Source organism: Bombus bifarius, unplaced genomic scaffold (assembly GCF_011952205.1).
Source record: "Bombus bifarius isolate JDL3187 unplaced genomic scaffold, Bbif_JDL3187 scf7180000007996, whole genome shotgun sequence".
NCBI lineage: Eukaryota > Metazoa > Arthropoda > Insecta > Hymenoptera > Apidae > Bombus > Bombus bifarius.
In genome coordinates, this window is record NW_022884376.1 from 2,727,659 (window position 1) to 2,751,132 (window position 23,474).

The 23,474-nt window shown below is 36.5% G+C and overlaps 3 protein-coding genes across 7 annotated transcripts in view; 1 reads left to right on the forward strand and 2 right to left on the reverse strand.

Moving 5' to 3' along the window:
• The first annotated feature begins 665 nt into the window (after nt 1-665).
• On the forward strand, nt 666-3,469 carry LOC117205935 (cytochrome P450 6k1-like). The gene is made up of 6 exons (XM_033444799.1): nt 666-1,103; nt 1,187-1,425; nt 1,535-1,756; nt 1,841-2,118; nt 2,644-2,833; nt 2,929-3,469. The coding sequence occupies exons 1-6, from the start codon at nt 691-693 to the stop codon at nt 3,087-3,089; spliced, it is 1,503 nt and encodes a 500-aa protein (XP_033300690.1). The 5' UTR covers nt 666-690; the 3' UTR covers nt 3,090-3,469.
• On the reverse strand, nt 3,192-9,034 carry LOC117205934 (DNA topoisomerase 2-binding protein 1-like). Of its 3 annotated transcripts, none has more exons than XM_033444796.1 (25): nt 8,882-8,989; nt 8,667-8,806; nt 8,439-8,571; nt 8,266-8,373; nt 7,992-8,198; nt 7,699-7,915; nt 7,491-7,628; nt 7,336-7,415; nt 7,081-7,250; nt 6,868-7,006; nt 6,681-6,810; nt 6,419-6,613; nt 6,176-6,357; nt 5,940-6,106; nt 5,665-5,870; nt 5,458-5,591; nt 5,157-5,387; nt 5,017-5,079; nt 4,767-4,930; nt 4,565-4,686; nt 4,439-4,503; nt 4,223-4,357; nt 3,942-4,142; nt 3,580-3,849; nt 3,192-3,541 (listed from the first exon to the last, which is right to left on the reverse strand). In XM_033444796.1, exons 1-24 carry the CDS (start codon nt 8,987-8,989, stop codon nt 3,616-3,618), a joined length of 3,669 nt encoding a protein of 1,222 aa, XP_033300687.1. In that variant the 3' UTR covers nt 3,192-3,541; nt 3,580-3,615. The 3 variants fall into 3 exon arrangements, with proteins under 3 accessions (XP_033300687.1, XP_033300689.1, XP_033300688.1); XM_033444798.1 differs by having other exon boundaries at nt 3,197-3,511; nt 3,620-3,849; nt 8,882-9,034; XM_033444797.1 differs by lacking the exon at nt 8,882-8,989 and having other exon boundaries at nt 3,197-3,511; nt 3,620-3,849; nt 8,671-8,806.
• Nucleotides 9,035-10,014: 980 nt separating this feature from the next.
• The window catches only part of LOC117205932 (protein-tyrosine sulfotransferase), a 181,396-nt gene continuing 167,936 nt past the window's right edge, over nt 10,015-23,474 (reverse strand). For all 3 annotated transcript variants that reach the window (XM_033444792.1, XM_033444791.1, XM_033444793.1), the window contains 7 exons: nt 20,571-20,890; nt 13,267-13,400; nt 13,024-13,132; nt 12,573-12,767; nt 11,921-12,174; nt 11,579-11,776; nt 10,015-11,496 (listed from right to left, as the gene is read on the reverse strand). In XM_033444792.1, the coding sequence (XP_033300683.1) occupies nt 11,388-11,496; nt 11,579-11,776; nt 11,921-12,174; nt 12,573-12,767; nt 13,024-13,132; nt 13,267-13,400; nt 20,571-20,714 (1,143 nt within the window). In that variant the 5' untranslated portion in view covers nt 20,715-20,890 and the 3' untranslated portion in view covers nt 10,015-11,387. The remainder of the gene's footprint in view (nt 11,497-11,578; nt 11,777-11,920; nt 12,175-12,572; nt 12,768-13,023; nt 13,133-13,266; nt 13,401-20,570; nt 20,891-23,474) is intronic.

Sequence of the window (23,474 nt, forward strand, 5' to 3'; positions counted from 1 at the left end):
GGAAAAATGTTAATTCCGAATGGTCTGCACTATTATCCGACTATTATCCAGTTATGTGACATATCTTGTTCACTGATTATAGCAGATAAATGGAATGTATACAAAATGCATAGTCATTCTTCGATAAACACTGCTAAAGGTCATCGATAGAGCTTATGTTGTCATACATATAAAGCATTGTATAATGATATAAATAAATAAATTTTTACTTTTATGATTATTTAATATCATAATAAACATCTTCAACCTTTTTTACGAGAAAATCCTCGATATCAATTTGTTCCTAAAAAAATGTTAATTTGGCTGGCTAATACGTTTTATCTTCTAACTGCATGATGAATGCATATATTTAAAATGCACAGTCATTGTTTTATTATAAACGTCATTGATACAGCTTATGTTCTAACGAAAACATGAAGTGTTCAATACTAAAGTAAATAAATAAACTCTTACTATTATGATTATTTACTATAATAAATATTTTCATCTCATTTTACAAGAAAGAATATATAAAAGAATTTATATATGCTCAATATATAATTAGAAAACTATGCATTATTCCTCCAATTTTATAAAATAATTTCAAGTATCACCTATAGATAACTCAACTGATGACCAATCTTATATAAGTGCGGATAACCAGACTCCATCAGTATCATTTCAAAATAGCTGGAAGAATGTCATCAAAAGATGGCAATACTAAACTCCTGCTTTCTCAATATTTTTCTTACGATCGCCACCCTTGTGACGTTCCTGCTTTTATACGTAAAGTATAGACGTACCTACTGGCAAAGACGAGGTGTTCCTACCCTACCTGCCCACTGGTTCTTTGGTAACGTAAAAGATGTGATGCAATTTAAGAAATCTCCGTCCATTGTGATCGGTGATCTACACAGTGAAGCTTCAGACAACGACGATGTTCTTGGAATTTACATTTTCCACAAACCGTTCTTGTTATTGAGAAATGCGGAATTAATTAAACAGATTTTAGTCAAGGACTTCGATTATTTCCCGGATCGTTATTTCACGGCTCAATCAATTCGCGATAAAATAGGAAGCAGTAATCTCTTCACGATGCACAATCCGGAATGGAGACAAATGAGGTTTCTAATTTTTAAAACGTTTATCGAAATAATGTTTATAAGCATGGCAAAAGAATTTATTGACGAACGTGTACTCTTGTTAGGACAAAAATATCGCCGGTGTTCAGCAGCGGGAAAATGAAGAAACTTTTTCATTTGATCGGCGAAACCGCTGGTTCAATGATCAAATACTTAGAACAGCAATTTTCACATGACGCGAAAACGAAAACTATTTTCGTAAGGGATATTGCCTTGAGATATACGACTGACATTATATCTTCCGTCGCTTTTGGAATTAAAGTAAATTCGTTCGATCCTGAAACGGTACAATTCTTTGAAAAAGGTATTTGTCAAATGTTTTTCGATGCTGTGTATTATTTTATTTTATTGTTTTCTTGCAAGTTGGAACGATCTCACATTTATTGCGTTTCTTCCTTTCTTTTTCGTAAAAGCTCAAGAAGGCACTCGAATAACGTTTCTTCGTGCTATCCAATTTAGCGTTATGTTCTTCTTTCCACAATTTTCGAAGTGGATTGCCGGTCAAATGCTAGGATCGTCTACAAATTACTTCCGTAAAATATTTTGGAATTCTATGGATACCAGAAATATGACCAAAGCTAAGCGAGGGGACTTGATCGATTCTTTAATAGATTTGAAAAATAAAAATGATTTGAGTAAGAGCTAGATATTTAATCTTAACCATTGATTAACTCTCTTATGCGTGTAATTTGTCTAAAAAAATAATGATTTATCTTTAGAGCTTGAGGGCGATGAATTAGTGAGTCAAGCAGCAATCTTTTTCGTTGCTGGTCGTGAATCAAGCGTAACAACTATATGCCTCACGCTTTACGAACTTGCTAAACATCCGGAGATTCAGAAACGAACGCGAGAAGAAATTCACGAGAAATTGAAGGAACATGGAATGACTTACGAGGCCTTCCAGAGTATGAAATATCTGAATCAAGTTATTTCGGAAACTCTACGAATTTATCCTCCAGCTCCACTTATTGACCGTATTTGTGTGAAAGACTACAAGGTAAATCGACAAATTAAAATAATGATTCGTTATAAACTTGTTCAACGAAATATTTTCTTCGGATATTTCGAATATTAAAATATGAAGAGTATCTTTTTCTTGCGAGCGTGTGTTTAGTTATTATCTAACTGTTTTAGTTATTATGTAACAAATAAGGAAACGAATAACTGTTTACTTACCATTGCAAACAAGATCGAAGGACATGCAATTCTTAGCAAACAACACGGATTATTTTCCTCGTAAAAATTTTTATGAAGATCATATTTTCCTTTAATTCGATTGTTATCAAAATTTTGTATTTTATTCGAGTCTTTTATAAGTTTCAAAAATGAAAAAAATATTATATATAGCCAGAATAACAGAGATGTTATTCTTTTGTTCTTCTTTTATAATATATGAGTTCATACTATTATCTTATAAGATAAGACAAAAAGAGTCTTATTTTTTGTACCGTTAAAGATCTCTTACACGCTGTAGTCGAATATTTCATTGGTCATATAACGTTCTAAATGATAGATTTTTTAGATTCCAGGAACTGAGACAGTTATAGAAAAAGGTACACCCGTCTATGTGGCTTTAACGGGTCTCCACCGTGACCCAAGATATTTTTCAAATCCACAGCATTTTGATCCTGACAGATTTAACGACGAAAATAAAGATAATATCAAACAATGCACGTACATGCCTTTTGGCGATGGACCAAGAGTTTGCGTCGGTAAATATTTATTTAACATTATTTAACATAAAATATTCTTGTAAAATTAATATAATATTGTTAACTTCTACACTTTAATGACATATTCATTGTAGGAGTACGACTCGGTCTATTGCAAAGTAGTATGGCTTTAATTGCGATACTTAAAGATTACGAAATTTCATTAGATCCCACATGCAACAAAGATGGCATTGATGTTCGTAATGTTTTCTTGACAGTAACGGAAGACTTTAGGTTAAATTTTACAAAACTATAAGGAATCTATCGCATTATTGAAAAATATATCTTTTCTTCTTCTTCTTCTTATACTTCCATAAAAAGGAACAAAAGGGAACGTCATAAAGGAATAAAGAATCTATTTAATAAAATATGACATATGTATTTTTTCTATATACAGATATACATTTGTAAATACTATTATACAAAATCTTTTGGAGGCGTTATTTGTTAACGTTTTATTTCGGTAATAATGTTAAATACTTCTTAAATTCGTCAATTACACATTCTCGTGGATTTAATGGGGTTTGTGCAGTAAGATGATCGCTTAAATATTGTGGCATAAAGCAGAGAATACCTTTACTGGCCAACATTGCCCAGTCGATCGGTTGACTGGCTTGTTTAGGATTCACGAAACAATGAGTAATCTTCTTTCCAGTTGGACTTGTATCGTATGGTGGTCTAGAACAAATAACATGTAAACTATAATATGTAATATTATATATAACATATATAACATGTAACAAATAATATATAAATAATATGAGTTTAATAAAAAAACAAACTTACCGTGCTTGGACAACTTTCCCACCTCCAGCTTCGATTAATCTTTTAAACTGATCGTATTTGTCCCCAGAAGCTAATAACAAAGCAACCATATTGTGAAACGGCCTATTCGGTTCTTTTAATAATCTAAGCCTCCATCTATACGCGGCTGCTGCGATTGTTTCTTCAATTTTGTCATTAGGATCCGGTATAATGCCTTTACTTTTTGGATTCCCCCATTCATATTTTTCTTCCTGCCAATAAGCAATTGGAGTGAAGTAAAAGACTACTCGTAAACATAAAATATAGGTAAAATATGATAACGATCAAGAGAATCAATACTAACATCAAGGAATTTCCCTTCTTGTTCAGAGTCCCGCAAATACATGCAATGTAGAACCCATTTTCCTGATGCTATACTTCCAAGCATTTTTTCATTCCTTGATGGTCTAATACAAAGCAAATGTGTTGCACTTATATCAAAACAAGCATCCGATGATACGTCACCGTCGAGATCTCTTATCACTTTTTCATATGATATTCTATCCTATTGAGATAAATATAAAATATTATGCATGCATATACGTATTGAATATGTATAATGCATAGATATAACAATTAATATACCTTCATGCCTGATAGCATGAATTTTGGTTTCTTTTTTACTGGTTCAATTTCTTCTTCTAAGGATTCTTCTTCATCATTGTTTATAGTATGTCCTTCGTGTGCGATACTTTCATTTTGTTCTCCATGCGTTATAAACTTAGTATAGAGCAACGTTTATAATTACGGTTAATTGATATCAAATATTCAAAATAGAATCGATTTATGAAAAGAACCTACCCGTTTTGAGTGGCTGGGATCTTCCCATACAATAGCATCGACAGGTTGAGAATCTTTTACAATAACTATAACAAAGAATATATATTAAATAATTAGATATTAACAAATAGATATAAATGTACGTACATTTTTGTATAGGATCGGAACATTCAGCGCTATATGTGTCTGCATTCTCTCCGGAAAGAGAATACCTATTCTCCGGAGTACTTGATGCTCTTTGAAGTACTTGATCCAGTTGTGCAATTTGCCTATAAAAAACAAAATCCTATGAAAGGTCTATAAAGAATTTTATACATAAATTGCGAAACACATTTATGTATTAACTTACATATTAATCTCATTATTTGGCAGTGCATTATTTTCATCTGTGAATTCTAATTTTTTCCTAATGGGAGTAGTAGCGGTTATTCTGCTATCATCTTTTGCTTCTTCCGGTGCTTCTTTTGACGCTTGATCGTCGTTACGAGATAATGTCTCATCTGCATTATTCCGCTGTAATGTTATAATATTTATTAATATATATATCAATATACATACATATATATATATATATATTATATATAAATAAAGCATGCTACCTCTGGATCACAAGTCTCACTTTTTAGTTTCTGCCATAACTGTCTTTTAAGTTCTGAAAGAGGCTATGAATTCAACTATGTTAATATCTATTAGATATTTATGCATTATGCACATAATTAAGCTTAAAACAAATACTAACTGTACTAAGTGCCCTTTTTTTTAAAGGAGGTTCTTCTATTTTTGACTCTGGAAAATTATCAACCCATTTTGCCCAATCTTTTCTTGTGTCTGGTGAAGAATTGGGTCTGGATACTTGACTAGATGTTGTTTCTGGCGTAGACATATGAAACTGTGATTGAGGAGTTTTGTTCATAAGTAAACTGAGTCTTTTATTTATTAACGGTTTATCGCCGGAACTGCCATCTTGATTCTATAATATATATTTTTACTAATAAATCGCAAATTAATAATAAAAGAAATATGTAAAACTATATATATACTTGTAAATTTGATAAATGTCGTTTTGGAGTAATAATGTTCCTAGCTGCTGGTTCAGTTGGTAGATCCATTTGATTTGAGTTCACTTTAAGTGAACTTGCGTCTGTTTCGTTAGTTTCAGTTGGTCTTTCAGGAGCTTGGAGGAGGGATTAATATTAAAAAAATTTGTGTATACATATTTAATATGGATGTGTTAAATATTTGTGTACCTATGGTTTCTCCTACAAGAAACGGTGTTTCGTCAACCCGTTTCGATTGAACTGCACAGGCTTTTAACCATTCTGCAGTAACAGCTGGTAATTTCCACTTCACTGCAGCGTTATATTTGTTTCCTTCGGGTGTCGGACAAACCAAATGGGTGCTTCTACATATATTTTTTTCAAGATTAGTTTTACGAACGAAAATATCTTGACACCTAAAATTAACAATGCTTTAATACTTGATTCAGTTTAGTTATCTTTAAGGTGTATGATAAGAATAATACATGGCACCCAATTCCGCAGCTAATGTTATAAGATACGTTCGTTCTACTCCAACATATGTGCTCATTGTAATAACACAGTCTGATAATGGGGTAGAATGCTTTTTTATAGATAGAGGTTTATGATAATACATAATTTCAACTATTTGTTCCTGATTTACACAATCTTCCTACAAAAAAATATTAATATTAAAAGATATATCAAAATATAAAAATCGAAATAAAAAGCTTAAACTTACAATAAACAAATCGGTAACGATTTCATTCACTGTATGTTTTAAAGGTGCGCCACATTTTGGTACTACACCATAATCTGGAATACCAGCGAACGTACTTGAAACTACTTTTCCATTCATTGCCATTATAGTTTCAATTACAAAATTATCTTCCTCGTTGAAGCCAGTTACGACAAATGTCAAACCTATATGTATACTTTAGCATTATTTTAGCTCATTGCTATACATATTCTACTAGTGCATTACCTTCAAATAGTCTATCATTCATAGTAGATGTTTGATTAATCGGTACTGCAGTATCATCTGCTGCGAGTGTTATAGATTCTTTTAAGCATTTTTTTTTACTTTCATGATCATCTACCAAGGTTTTAACATTATCTTCTCCCGAAACAAGTGTATCGGGCTTTAAAAATTCTTGCATTGTTTTATCATTTGTTGCATCTGATAATAAATAAGATATATATTCATTTCCTTTATAACAATATAACCAATTATTTACAGATATTACCAGCTGTATCTTGAAGATAATGTTGAAGTAGATCGGATGATTCTTTCTCTTTTTCTAACATCGCCAATTTTCGGTCTATGTCAAAAGACGGTATAGAAACTTTCTTCGGTTTTTGTAGCATTTGTAAATTCTGCAAAAATACATGCACACGTCAAATACTTATATACTATATTTTTTATGTATTTACCTTCTTACTTAATGGTGATGCTGGTTCTGTAACTTTTTGAACTACAGTATTTTTTTGTCCACATAAAAAATTTTCTTCTGGCGCGGGCCGTTTTAATTTGACACTTTCTTCCAACCATTCCAGTGTCAATATGTATGGACTATATCAAATATCCATGGTATTAAATTACAGAATTCTAAATAGATATTTATAGACATTAAATTAACATTATACCATAATCTTTTCGATTTCAGTAGTTTTAGTTCACTAGCTGCTCTGTTTTCGTCCCCGACGATAACGTGTGTTAGAGCGTCAGATATATCATCAAGTCGTGTTGCACTACCTACGTTTAATATTTTGTTAAGTTTATCCCGTTGATTAGAAGCGAATCCAGCTAGGTAAATCTAAAGAGAAAAACAAGAATTGATTAGAGAAATATCATGGGACAATATTATAGAACATGACAAATTTTTTATGTAATTTACGCACATTGCAACCATCTAGAAACGGACCAGCCGCTTTAGCTTCACTAAATGTAAGTCTATCCAAGACTGTAGTAGTTGTAGAAACTGAGAAATTTAAATAAATTTAGAATACAATTTATCCTTGTTATAAGACACTTTCGTGCATTTTATAATACTAACCAGTAGAAACGTTGTTATATAAAGTATCGAGGGTAGAAACATTGCTCATTGTTGTTACTGAGGTTTCATCTATATAATTGCCTTGCTGTGTGTCACATGTTATGGAACTTATCGTAGAACAATTAAAACTTTCACATACTGTGCATTAAAAAAATTGTAATATCAGTTACTAATCTATAGATTTATAACATTAAAGAAATATTTTTACCGTTGAACTTTTCTGGAGTGGAACATGCTTTTAGTGTCTTAATTAGATAGTCTTTAAAAGGCAAAGCATAGCCAATGTTTATACTTTCATATACCCAATTTGGTGTTAAACAAGCAATATTTGCTTTTTTTGCATATTTAAGCTTCTCACTTATTGGACTATTTTCAGGTGCAAGTACAACTTTCACTTTTGCGCCATCCAAAGGACCCATAAATATCTAGAAAGAGAATAATAATATAAGACAATAGTTAGGTAAAAAAGAAAATAAAAATTTAAAAAGTTATATATCTTACTCCTCCATTAGTGTTAATTAAACGTTTAATTTCTTCCTTCTGACGTTTTGGAAGATTTGTTGATGTTACAACTAAGTTAAGAAACACAGAAGCTTTATATTTATCAAACATTTTGTCATGTGGTGTAACAAAATCCTTTAAATTCATTTCCCAGATTGCTTCAATCCATTCTTTTGTAACTATTGGTATTTTCATATCTATTGCTGTCTATTAAAAAGAAATAAACATTATGATAAGAATATCTATATAATTTTACCGATATAAATTTACTTACCTCATATTTAGCAGACATGACAGATGATGTTACAAGATGTGTTACACGACTACGTAACTGTTTTGTAAAAATTCCTCCCATATATTCTACTAATTTTTGTACATGTTCCTGTAATAATAAGATTTTTTGATAATTTCCTCTTTGTTGTGCGTAGAAACAGTTAATGGGTATACCTTTTCTTCTGAAGATAAACCAGAAGCACATACACATAGACCTCTCATTGTTGTTGTATACACTGGGCTTGTCCCTTCTGGAATTGGTTCTCCATTGTTAAAACAAACTAATAAACATTTTGGTCCAATTATGCTGTAGAAGTAAAATAACATTATCTACTATTAAAAAAAAAATCAAAGTATCATTAAACTATTACTAATTATATCAGTAATTAAGCTCCTACTTACGAACATTTAAATGTTCTTAATTTATTAAATGTATCTCCTTCGAATTTTTCCATTACAAAGACATCAGTTTTGTTAGGTTTCATTTTATTACAATCTTTTTCACTGATCCATATTGGGTGTAAATCATTTTCACAACATTTCTAAAAGATCAATTCATTACATTGTTTTTACTGTTGCTTAAAAGTTATTATTTATGTAAAAATGAATTTACTAACATTGTATGCATGACACATATCTTCACCACAATCATCTTCAGAATTATATTCATTTGATACAATAAAATAGACATTTATATTTACAATTTGGCTCCCTTGACTCGTCATTTTTAAATACTGTCTTTCACTGTCTCTTTGAATCTGATACGATTTTTATTTGACAAATAGATATTCAATGAAAAAATAAAATGTTTATATGTCAGAGACTTATGTATACACATTACACATTTTATAACTAAAACGACTCGAAAGCTTCATTATTTATTTATTAAAAAATTATACTGCACAAATTATGTTAAGGTTTAGGTATTACCAGTTTTTAATAGTCGTGATGATAGGTTAGATTGCTTTCACAAATAGATTTTAGAAGGATCGCTAATTTTGAAGAGACGTGTTATTTTACGCCCAATAAAACAATATTTAATATTTCATTTAAATTTCTATTTAAATTTTTTGTTAAAATTTTTAAATGGTAAGATATTAATACCACAGTTACTTATGTGGAAGATCTCGCGCCCAATTTTACTACTCAAGTCAATATTAGTATTTCTATAATTATGGTTAAAATTTTAAAAAGAATTTAATTTATGTAGACGAATGTCAACAATTAAATAGTATGTCGTATGTCTTTTTTAAATTAAATATAGTACATTAATATATTTATGAGATTAGTTCACAACTCTTTTGTAGCGGTTTTAAACAAGTACAATGTTCGTTCTCATTACAGTCTGAACAAAGTTATAATACAAAATAAAATGAACTACTAAAATATTGTATGAATTACTAAACAGTATGTGTTATTCCGATTAAATATGGAATAAAATAAATATCTATTGCAAAAATGTAATTTTATGTTCCATCAGTTAACAGTGTAATTTATTTTAAGTTTATTAGAGTTGGCATCATTGATTTTAAAATTTCAAAATTTGTGTCCCCTTTCAGCTGCGTCAACGATCATGTGACAAATTGTTTTTGTTTTGTTATTTTCTTTTTAGCATGTTTTATGTGTACAATCTAGCTCCAAGTTTGTAAAATCAAAATTATTCGAGTTTCTCAGTTTGGTATGTAACATTCATACTTACTTTCTTCCATTGAAATTTCGTGCTCGAAGGAGGGAAAGGAATAGCTGCAGGTTTTGTAATATTAAAATAATTTAATTGTATAATTCGATAGACAGTAACACGGTTGACACGAATGACATAATGCCACATCGAAGTTGTTGCATTTGTATCAAGTGCCTGTTGATACAACAATCAAGAACATTATTCGGTCCTCTTACAATCGTAGTAGCTCTTGCAGCAACATTCGCTGCGCATCATTATTGACAGTCAATAACGAAATCATAAATTCAGGGAATAGCTTCTTCGACACCCTTTTTCTTTGCAATTGTTAATTCGGTACACTTTTTCACGTTTCGTTAGCATATAAATATAATTTTCTTGCAATTAATCGAATCACGATCACGCTAATATACATAATACAATGAATACGATAGAAAGATAAAGTTCTCGCCAGTTTACCAGCTCGGATTTTCGTTAATGTATGAATGTAGAGAAAAGGTTAACAAAAAGCAGAGAAGGAAGGGAACACAAAAGTTTCCTTTATCTCGTGATCGATCAAAGTTCATGTCTCATTAAGAAATAAGTATTACATACGAAAACGCGTATTTTGTTTGTATGTAGAACGTCATAGAAATCATTTCTATCACAATACAAAATATTGTACAGAGATTTTCCTGTTCGCATCGATACAATACTTTCGCTTCCTTTCCAGGACATTCAGCACGTTCACCTTGTACACTTTTTACATAGAAGCTCCATAGCATACATAGGTTCTTGTCACTGGCCATCAGACGAAATCGTACAGAAACAGTTTCAACATAGCACATACTCGGCGAGATTTATATCATTCATGATAATAAAAAAGAACAAACAATACCGAAACAATTAGAAACTCTAGCATGGCATTTTCTTCTCCCGTTTGCACTTTGCTTGATTCAGTACGCTTGTATTCCGCACTGTGCAATCATGTATCGCAGAAAATTCATCTAATTCGTCGAAAAAGAATAGTACTGAATCACGGAAAGTAACGAGATCGTTACGCGTTCGGTACGAATCGAAGATGAATATCTACCGGTTAACATATATTGTACAGAGAGAATAATCACGTTCGCGTATGCGAAAAATTGCACAGCAATCTATAACTCCGTGTTTATGGGCCGAGATTGAACATGTACATATAATCGAGAGTGAACCTTAAACTAGACGGATCCTTGCGTCCCTTTCGTTCGCCAGGTTACAATTCACTGTCCTCGAATATATTCTCTTGACAAGACGTCCGAGCGTGGCTCTGATCTAGAGAAACAACTTCGCATGAAAAAGACCGCACTCATCTGGCGTTTTTCCGGTAGTATTATTCGTTACTGGCTCTCCCAAGACCGTCGTTAGACGTTACAGAAATTGTACGGGTTCGAGATTCGCGTGCCTAGGGAAAGATGTGTCCGAGGTCACGCGTTTGGGGCGTTGGTAGCCTCGTCCTCTTTGCTCAGCTCAATCAGCTTCTCTAGAGAGAACTGGCGTGCCCTGGCTGCCCATACTTCACCGTTTGCTAGCACCCTGAAAAGAAAACGATGTCTGGTCAAGAATTTACCGATGGAAATGATATAATTAAAAGTTGCCCGATTATCTGGTTACATACCGTCTGGTGTTTTCGCTAACCAGCCTGTCCGGTGCTCCGTACACCGGCGGATTAGCATAAGGATCATAGCCGAGCACAGAAAGCATCGGCGCGATGTCAGGCATCTCTCTGACCACATCATCCGGAATGTGGCCTACCCACTTGGTCAGTGCCTCCAGATTGACCGGCTTTATGATCTGGTCCGACGACCTTTCCACTCTACATTCCAAAAATACGATAGATTTTAGTCCCCGACCGCTTCTTCATTTTCGTGTCTTGCATTTATCATTTCAACAGAGGTCTCGTCTCTTATTAAACCCTAATTTTTCATCGAACCAATTAAGTACATACGTATATGCTTACTTGCTCAATGGCACGCCGCCTGGCTTGTTAATGAATTCCTCGTGATGCATCACAGACTCGTTCCAAGGAACGTCCAAAAATTTGAGAATCTTCTTCATCCATTCACGCGGATGTAGCACCAGTTGTTCGTACGGAACCATCAAACACTTGTCCGAGCCAATTTCTTTACATTGGCCGTACATTATAGATATCGCGTGGTTCCATTTGATCAACGACTGTCGATACGAGGACAGATCGAATCCTGTTATAGTCACCTGAAAGACAAATCGTTCTCTATATAGTTATAGTTACGTAGAACAACCATCGATCTGTATAGTTATTCGAAAAGGGATATACGTCCTTCGTCTCGTTCGAAACGATAAGGTAATATTCGATCAACTGCGCATAAAATCAACGATCCACTCGATTACAAGATTACGACGAGTTGCTTTTGGATTTGCATGATTTTACATGCTGCCATTACATCTCGTTTCGATTCATTCTGTTTTGCATAAAAGAAATACGTAAATTCCTGTTCGTCCTCTTTTTTCGCTCTCGCTTGTACCGACGAGTACGTCTCATTTTAATATTCGCGAATGAAGTGGGATAAATTTGCATACATCAGCCGAAATGGCCGACAGGGCGGAGGTCGAAGCCTTCGATCGGGCCATACCTTTCTCGAGATAATGGAATGCACGGTGGCACGACCGTCGCGGATCATGAAGATAAACTTGGCATTTGGGAAGAGATCGAGAATGTACGAGCCCATCTTCAGAGTGAGGGGATCCTTGTTGCATAACCGCGGTGCCGGCTCCGCGTGTCGTGCTATTATCTCCAGGCAGAATGCTGCTATAGCACTGTCCATTACCTAAACAATCGATTATTTTCTCATTAATATCGTTAATTAGACACGAAAATCACAGGAGAAGAACATGTCAAACTTTTCATATTTTACCGAAGAATAATTTTAAAATTCAATACGTCGCTCCAATCACTTCGTATTATCAATTTTTCTCTTTTTATTTGATTTTAATATCGAACGAGTCGTTCAAAAGACTCTATTTTGATCAACCGTATAGACGAATCGCTTGCATAAAATGATCTAAGCTACTAAAAATACTCACTTCTTTCGAAATGCCCGCTTCCGAAAGACGCAGATTTTCCCTTTCAGATTTCAGCCAGTGCATCCTCATCTGCAAGATTCTTGGTATCACCCGTGTCTCCTGTCCGCACCTGTCGATGAAAAATTATCCGTGTATAAAATACTCGAACGATGGATTGATTTTTGACGATAATGTTGACCAAGAACACTCAACGTCGGTCGTATCCGCCGATAATTGGCGATTTGTCCGGTGTATGGAACTCACCTGACATCGGGATGTGCATCGAGCATGGCGCGTACCAAGGTAGTGCCAGATCGTGGCACGCCACCGATAAAAATTAGCGGCATGTAGCGATCGTACGCGTATCTCTTGTGATCGAACGGGCCCACCACGTATTTCTGAAAAATATACCCGTCGTTAATATTTATATTTAATAACCGATTCATCAGCGAGGATCGTGAATTAATTATTTCAATTTTTACGTCCATCGAAATACACGGCCAGAACTGTTTTTCTCCTTATTTTACAACGGGAATATAATTAAAACAGAGGATTAAAGCAGAGATGGTTATTTTAAGAGCAGAACACGTAAAATCCGATATTTAAGGTCCAGTAACTTTGCGCAGAAAAAGTTTACTCGTTCATGCAGGAAAATTCGGTTTCATATTTTTAGAAAGCGTTGATAAAACATAGATTCCCGTATAACAGCGATAAAGATAGACGATAATTTCTTGTTTGGTTTGGTGTTGGTTAGCGAAGACGATAGTAGTTGCTCGGTGAATGATCGAGAAGTTTCTGCTAGCCATGTGCATGTATGCAGTTTGTCGAACGATTTCTTCTAAAATTATGCGAGTCTGATTAAACCTCGGCAACGAAGGAGTTTCTCCCTTGTCCTACAATATCGCCTAACGAACGAACTTTACGAAGATGATACTTCGTAAGCCTCGAACTAGGATCGATACGCTTTAAATTTTGTACGGAGGAATCGTCACCTCTTTTCCGAAACGATGACGATTCGATCGTGGAAAAAGTTCAAACGACTCGCCTGCTATTACGAAGTTTGTACTTTTCTCAAGTTCGATCTTTTCTCGTTTATTTTCTTATCTTCGAGTATCTTTCTTTACTTAGACCTGTGGATATTACAAACTTAAAAATTACATCATACATTGTGCTATATCTAAGGGAGAGAGTGACTTCGATCTATGTTTAGCGGCAATTTCTACGCTGTTTATGTTTGCGTTGCACCTAAATTTCGCGATCGGAGAGACGCAGATCGATAGTTTATCAAAATGTTTTCACAAGGTAAATTTCGTTCTCGGTAAAGCGACCACGTTAATGACTCGCGATAAATTTCACGATAGCCTCTTTTGACGAACGGTAAAATTAACAGCACATTTTATAGGATTTAATTAGCCGCAATCAATGCGAAATAGGATAATATTCCAACTAGCTCGGACTCGATTAAGCGAACATTATACGAAGAACTTTATCGTTTGATCGAATCGTCCATCTATTTTGCATGATTATTAATAAATGTTATGTCCGTTACTCTTCATTTATGTGGCGTACAAATTGAAATTAAATTACTAGGTATAATTTTATCACGCATTATCTACACGTGACTCTTCTTTTCAAAATTAACCGAATTTAATACTAATTAAAGGCGTAGCTAGAGATACTTGGCGTTTTGGATTAGACAAACTTTTTCGTACATTATTTTTAAGAACGATTTAATTAATGTAAATAATTAATTCAATTAATTAAGAATGGTTTACTTAAACGAGTCATTATTTCTTTTGACATGCTTGAAACTTCTCGGTGCGCGTGTACTTTAGGTGCTCCAACTAGATCTCGCAAAGAATACGAATTTCAATGTATATTTTTTTCGCCTTCGTGCGCTACAACAAATAACTTACGTCGTTTCTTGCCCGGCATTCTGTATCTTCCCGTGCTTTTATTTGAAAAGGTCGAATAAACTGGCGTCTGAAACGCTGCCCGTAGAATTTATGCTTTAGGCGGCAACCAGGTTCTAATAAAAACTAGCAATTAACGTTCTAATTGGTAGTTATATTGGCTTAATTATTGTATCGATCGCGGCACTCCGCGATAAAAATAATTAATTGCGGGTTAATTGGAAACACGGTCGTATCTTTCAGAGGTGAAAGCGGTGTCCGCATTTTGAAATTCAAAGGGTAGCGTCGATGGTTTTCGAGGCGATGAAAAATACACTTTGCACACGGTCGTTCGAGCGTCTAGCGACTTTTGTACTTTTGAAAATACGGCTGGATGTCGGGGCTGACGTGCAACGCGCGGCAAAATTTAGCGATCGTCGGTTTAATTAGCTGCGCGATTAAAATTACACCGGCATGCAAATGAACAATCGTTGGAACAATTGATGTTACGACCCGCAACTCGCGTGTATCACAGCTGCGATCGCGTTGTAACATTGGTTACGATCGCGTAAATAAATCTGTCCAAACGGCCGAGAAAAACAATAAATGATAATATGCATACAAGCTGTGCAATAGTACCGAGTATTAAATGAAAAACGAGAAAAAAAGAAGTAACACTTATTTACAATAGGAGACACCTCGACCGATTTTAATGAGCCTGAAATAAACTGTCAAGATCAACGTACCGAGTAATTTTTCCGTATACGTATAGCCGCCACTTAGTTTTCGAATTATATTTTTAACACTCTGCGTGTAATCGCGTTGTGAGTAAATGTAATGTCGATTTAGGTTTCGTTTTGGTTAGATTTGGATTTGGTAATAAAGAAAAAGCAGACACCTGGATGATGTTCCTATTCTAAATAATAAAAGGATACGAGAAATAGATATAAATAAAAGAAGATCACGAAGGCTGAACAGAACAGGGAAGGAACGTTGCCGTGGTGGATCGCAGAAGGTTAAGATAGATGAATGATTCCATCGCGATCCCTCATCTACCCCTGTAAAATAAGCTCTTGTTTTGAACAAAGGGGTGTTGTTAGGCTGGCTCGCGTTACGATTTTTTTCTCGCGCGCCAGACATCGTTGTCAGAGGTCGACGTTGAAAACAAAAAAAGGGAGAGAAGAAAGAAAAAGAACAACGGGAAAAACGGAGAAGCAAAAAAAAAAAAAAATAGAAATGAGAAGAAAGAAAAAACTACATTTCGCAATTAGCATTTCTCGGGTAACAGTGGTGGCTTCGCTGTTCGGCCTGCCGTCAGCCGGCCTTCCTATTCTCTTTTGCTTTTAGCATCGAAGCACACGGAGGAAAAGTACGCGTGAAGCTCAACCGACGCGATTTATGTTGCGCGGAGGGTGGTGAGTCTGACAGAAATTCGTTTCTCTTCCGTCGGCGCGCGTTTCCCGCCAGGAACCTACGAATACAACTATGCTCGCTGCTTCGAGCGTGCACGTATTCACGCATGTTGCATCTTCTTGCGTCTCTCGTTCTCTTTTGTCTTTCCCATCCTCTCTGGTTGGTCGACGTCGCGACGCGCGTGCTCTGAAAACTCTCGCAAAAAGGTAGAAAGGTCGAACGCGTTGGCGGAAAGTTTCGAGGCGAACAACCGCGATTTCGTCTCTTCACGGGGACACGCCTTCCACCCCCTTTTCTTCCACGAGCGACACGTTTAACGCTGGATACACGAATCAGCAGAAGCGTTCTAACGTTTTTCTCTTTTTTTTTTTTTTTAACACGAATAGCCCCGTTTCTATATGATCTGTGCCGGAAATGCGGTCGTGCTGTACACATGTCGGTGGACGATTTAATTAAATTGCTCGAAACTATCAGTTCGAGGATCTTCTTTGACGTTAGTAAAATCAATGATAATATTTTCGTTGCTAGTGGAACGCTCTTTTATAGGTAGATATTACTCGTTCTTCCCTTGAGCTTTCAAATAGCAAGTTAGAAATGGAATTACTGTTTCAATATATTTATTCATTGATGTATTGAAATTCACTTGATCGATACGATAGAATTGTTTATGATAAGATTCTCTTAATTATTTCAAGGGGTAGCAGCTATTTTATTTTCATGAAAATATTAGAAAAGGACACATATTTCCCTCGGTAAGATAATGGAACGTCGATTTTTTTTTATTTGAAGGAGAAATGTGAAAGTAATAAAGCCCTGGTAAGGAAAGTGCATCTGGTCGTTAGAAAGACGCAACATTTCCTTTGCCATTTTCACTAGACCAAGCTGTTTGCCGGTCGGATCAAGCACACGCTGTCGAGTTCCCTTTAAAGTTCGTGCTTCTGATACATTATCTACAGGATTTAATATGACAGTGCATCCTTTAACGGGAATCTCTTTGTTTCTCGATACAACAGTCTCGACGAGAAAAAGTTTCGCCGCTTCGGTTTTATTTTCGTTCATTCTTTCGTTTGCTAACGAAACAATTAGCGAGTACGATCAATCGGCGAACATTCTGCGCTGTTCTCGTCGTCAAGCGATTTTTCGCATCTGTGTCGTACAACCAGCGGATCGAGTGTCTGAGCTTTAGAAAGTTTCCTCTTATCGCTGCGTTATCGTTGGTTATCGCACGTTTTCAAAATTTGATTTACTTCCGCTCCTCTCTGCGCAACCCAAAGGATAATTTCTTGCTTCGTTCTATTCCTCTTCTTTGCTTCGTCCTCTATTATTTTCTCTGATGGTGCGTTCTTTTCTCTTGCAGAGAAAATTTAATAAGTAAAGGACCCGTAGGAAGAACGAAACCAGCAAAATGGAAATATTATCTTATAATTTAATTTCAACAACTCTTTGATATCTCTCGAGAGGTAGATTTTGAAATAATGATTTTTTTATTCACCTGTCGAGAAAGGATGAATTATTAGAAATACCATCTACTAAGAAGCCTCGATATTCAGCAGGTCCACCATCTTTAACGTTCGCAGTATATTTAAGATGGCTATTCGTGTAAATTTCTTATTAAATATATTTTTGTAACCATTATGATATAAATTTCCAGGCTGATTTCAAATTTGGTTAATATAACCGCGACAGTTGTGTCCCGTAACAGTGCCGATAGAATTTCAAAATGTTTTATATAACGCACACGATATACACACGAAAGATTTTTATGCTAAATGTCCAAATACTTTCACGAGCCACTGACTACATGTAAATCAAGGCGTAAAAAATTTCCCCACGAAGAGGGCAGCTTATGCTAATCGTTTATTAAGTCAAACGCGTCTTCGAGACGTGTCTCATCGATTATTGGAGAGGGAAAACTTTCACGCCGATAATAGGACTCGATTAATCGATTCATTCTGCTCAGCGAAAGATCGGTTAAAAGGCAGAAGTTCGCGATTATGACAGAGTAATTAGTCGGATAAACCCACATCGGAGGCTAAGCCGCAATTTTCTTGCTAGTTCTCGGTTTCTTTTTCGCCTTTTTTACTTCGACGAAAATGGAGAATGACGGCGCGAAGTAACGTCGGTTGACGTATTTCTCGTCGCGACTAATTTCGACGAACAAAAATCCAATTTCAAACTTTCCACGGCATAAACGAAGTTCCAAGGAAATTTCTGTCCTCTCGGAACCCACAATATGAGTTCATAGCGCCCGTTGCGTTCCGACTTCCCTCGTAATCTATGCATAGAGACGCGTGCTACGGTTGTCAAAGCAGTGGCAACTGACCTGGAATTTCGCAAGAATCACGTATTAGAATGCACCGTGTGTATGTCTTCTGTTTTTCTTTCGAATTCTATGAAGCCTATAGAGGCCAGGAGCGTTCGTTGTTCCATCGTTGTTCGTCGTTCGATCGATTTTCTCTCCCATCTCATCATCCTGACCCTTGCCCCTGTTAATTAATTGCTTTCATAATGCGCCACCGTTGAAAATTCGATTAAAAGTTCCTTGATTTTACCGGACATCCGTGCGACGAGGTAAACACGGTCCTCTTGTGAGAAAATGGCGTGAAAATCGCGCGAGCCTTTACTGTCTTACTCGAACGTTGAATTACGCACGTTGAATGGAAGGAATCGCTTGGTAAAACATCGACGAGTTAAAGCGGTTTCTCAGTGGGGGGAGATGGAAGAATCGCAAAACGAATAAAGTTTCTGCCAGGCGGATATAAAGAATTTTATGTACGAGCATTGCATTCTTGTTGAATTAGAGAGGAATTTTCGGGTGGTAAAACAAAAAGTTGGAGGAAATTTAATTTCTGCAGCGTTGAAGACGGGCCTAGACAACGACCGGGTATAAGGAAAGGAACAACTGGGACGCGGTTAATTCGCACGATAAAATCCGACTGACGATGCTATAATTGCGTCTCGCCTAATTCCAACCCGGATCTCCATTGAAAATCTTCTCGGGGAACTCGTAGAAACACTGTAAAACGACCTACGACCCACTTCATGCCTCAGCGGTCGTACTGGAAGTTCGTTTCTTTAGACTATTAGCTACGCAATAATTTCTATTGGATCACGACCGTTTTCCCTTTGCGCGACGAGACTGATCTATTGTTATTAAATCATCGAAAATTTCGCAGGATTATACTCGTAGCGTGAGTATTTTTTATTCAAATTAGATTCAACACGGCAGATTTGTATATACTGGATTGGGGAATACGATGATATAAGACGATGCGAACATAATGACGAGAATGGAAGGTGAGATGGTAGAAGTGAATTCGAAGGTCTCGTAGGTTGCGTTATTGACCCTTAAATTCATTCGAAGGTAACGAGATGATCGTGGAGATCGCGTCAATGACATTAAGGCCGCCCGAAGATCATTTCAAATTTATGATCGAGTTTCAGTCTAACTTAAAGATCTCGTAAAACATCAGCAGTGGAAATATATGGAATTCATCGTAAGCTATATTTAAAGTTAAATCAATCGTACATAAATTTAAAACGTTACACACCACGTACGAGGACTTTTAATCAAACCTTTAAATTGCAAAACTATTTTCATTTCCGACTAGAGTCGTTTATTATTTAATAACGTAACTCTGCACGGAGAAAATGGGAAAAACTGGTTTACGAGAACCCGTAATATTTCGTGCTCATAGATAAACAGCCCTTTCATCTCTCGCATCCAACTGTGAAGTATACAAATATCATTAAATCCCATCTCGTTTTCCACCGAGTTTCCCACATAAAATTTCTTCACACCATGGTCAGTTGATCCTTACTGTTCGATAAAACATGTAATTCTGGCATTTCGTTCATCGTAGCAACACATACGGGGAGACAAAGTTGGCGGAAACACGCGTTTGTCTAGGCGTTCAGGCACCGACGATTGTTCTGGCTCCGACTGCGGCACGTACCCACTGTTTGCACGACAATTTCGCGAAAACTGGGATAAAACTAATTCGTAATTACTGGCTCCGTAGTCGAGGCACGCTCGTAAATCGTCAATACGATAATAACTTCATGCGTGGTGGAGAAATTTCCAGAAAAGTTTTCGAATGCTGTTTGTTCGAGGGGTTCCCTTTAAAATAATTCAATTCCAACGATCCGATTCGTCAAGTTTTCATCTATTTTGTAGGCTATGACGAGAACAACAGTTCGATACAACACGTATTCGTTGTAACGATGACCTAATTAGCGGATATAACATGCGAACAGACTTACCTCTTTGGCGACCATCATCGCTGTGGGCACGTACTTCATGGAGCCGCAGATGATGCCTAGCTGATAAAGAGCGAAGACCAGAAGAAGGCCGACGAAGCAGATGATGGGCCCCTTTCGGCCGCCTCGACTAAGCAAGAACGACATGTCGTCGTTTCGAACGACGACCACGTCACTCGCGTGCACGTACTTGGACGTGTTTTGGGCGGCACGTTAGTGAGCGCCGATGCGATCGTCTGGATCGGTGTGGTGGTCACGGCGGGCTACTCGAGGCCAAGGTTTCGGGGCCTCGTGTTCCCGGTTACGCCATTAGCTCATTGCACCTGTTCAACCAAAGAGAAAATTTGATTAGGTAACAGCGGCGAAGTTTATAGCGGAATCGAGTACGGTGTTTAACGCGATCGATAGATCGTGGATACTTATGATATTTTTACGAATACGACTAGAAACGGAATTCTAAGAAATGGAATCTAAGCATTTCTTTTATTTACCGAATATTACGACGAATGCTGTACTTGTAATAATTTGATTAGGTAACGATGGCGGGTCTCGATATAAATTCAATCGGAATGACAAATTTTAATTGCCACGATTACTTTGTATAAATCATACACGAAGACGAATAATCCGCTGGAGGAAATTGTAGCCACGTTTTCCGACTAATATTTATCTCGGAGGAGGCGGAAGTTCGTTCGTGCCGTAATAATTTTCATTTCGATGGCTCGCTGCCATCGGCTGAGTTTGAGCCTTTGAGCGGTTCCTCGAGCGTTTTTGATTTAGCTGCTCCTCTTCCGTTTCGCGGCTTTGTTTGATATAATTTATTAACGGTGCCAGAGATCTTCGTTGCTTCTACTTAGAAATCAGCGATGCATTAATACGATAAATCTCGTGGATTATCGAATAGCCCGTGACCAAAGTCCATTTAGATTTTACAGCCAAAGAAATGAGAAAAAATACAGGAGAAATAGGAACCGTCCTCGCCTGTGTTTCATTGTGCGTGAGCATCGTAATCATCGGTGCTGAATCGATCGAGCTAGCAAAAAAAGAAGAAGAAGAAACAGGGCCACGATAGAATAGAATTTTCGATGGAGGATCCTGCAAGCGGTGGTGCTTGTCGACGAGCAACTTGTTAATAACATCGTATTGTGTGCTTAAAGAGTTTCCAATACTTGCAGAAGATAAGCTTGCAAATTTCGTTAGGAAGTTAGGTGGTCGCGTTTATTTGATATAAGCCCGAGGTAATGTATAAGTAATGAAATTGGAACGAGCTATGAAGAAGGAACTCCCGAGGGGAAACAATTCTTTGGAGACTGGTCGATACGTTTTTATTTCGCGATGCAGTTTCGCGTGATTCCAGGCAACATTCAGAGAGGAAAAAACTGAGAGAGTAAATAGGAGTTTGAAAGACCCATATCGGGGCGGATGGTCAACCGGTGATTCGTGAAACGTGGTCTACGACCAAAGAGAGGAAAAGAGGACGAAATAACGAGAAAGAGAGAGAGAGAGAGAGAGAGAGAGAGAGAGAGAGAGAACGGGCAAAGGATCAAAAAGAAAAGGGGGATGAAAACGGAAGAGGAACTGGGTCGTATATAAGCGACCTGTATCTATTTTCCGGCGACAGCTTTCAAGGAGAGCTTTCCATTTCGCGCCTCGCCTTTGACCTCTCTCACTCTGGAGGTCCACCATTCCTCGCGCGATGAAAGATGAGGACAATCGCCACATATTGCTAGCTCTGTGCTACCTTCCAATCTAACGCTGCCGTGCTGTACCTTCAATCTCGCCAGTTTTCCTCGCTCACTCCCAAATAAAACATCACTTCGTTTCCTTGTACCAACACCAATTGTTTTCTGGATTGGACGCCTTTCATTGCGACGCGTGGTTCTCTATTGTCCGTGGAATTGAATCGAGACGAGTAATAAACCCTCTTCAAATAGGTACACTTCTGTCACCAACCGTTTGCACTGATAGTATACAAAGATTTTTCAGTTGTTTTCGTGAATCACGATATTAAGATTTCGCTCGAGTTTCAAAATTTGAATTTCTGAATTTTCTGCGAATTTTGCGACGCCGTAATCGACCATTACGCTTTATAATTTATTTACTCTACTGCACGATTAATTATAGTTTTACGTTGCATTTTTTTCTACAAAATACACGTCTATATTTGTGTGTCAGCGTGTGTACTTATGCGTGGAAATTCGTACAAATTTGTATCTTACGTAAGTTAGTTTGGCTTATTGATACATGTATCATTCACGAGCCACATTGATCAATCATTGATCTCTAAAGTAAAAAGTACAGAAAAGTTATCAGCACCGTCTTGTGTCTGTAGAGCCAAAGCTTTTTGTTTAATACTTTCATAGTAAACGAAAATCTCCTTTAATATTTGAATTACAAATGATACGAGCGTTTCTATTTGACAACATTATTCGATTAACATGCCATATCAATGGTCGTTGTAAAAGCTTTTGCCTGTTAGTCTTAATTTAAACGTTTCTTTGTTTGCAATTCGCTACCGGTAGAGCGTTCAATTAGTGGGAGCATGGTGAAAGTTCAAGTCCTGGTTGCCTAAGGGCTCGCTCCGTTATGTTGTTGCATTCGTTCCGGCGACCACTCAAATTTTTTCCCCCTTTTCATCGTTCGTAGAAACGCAATTGAGGCTGGCCCTCGTTTCTTACTTTCATATTTATGCCGCCTTTAATATCCATGAACGTGAGGCGTATTCCCACGTGGTACTCGCCGCTGAATTCGTTGAAATAACTGCGCCAAAAAATGAGGCTGATTACATTATCAATTCTTGTCTTCCCTCCTTCGATGTCTACTTTACCTTTCAAGTGACGTCGCTATCGTCGCTTATCGTCTCTGTATAATTTCTTTAGCAAGTGTCTTTATGCAAGTGTAGGCATC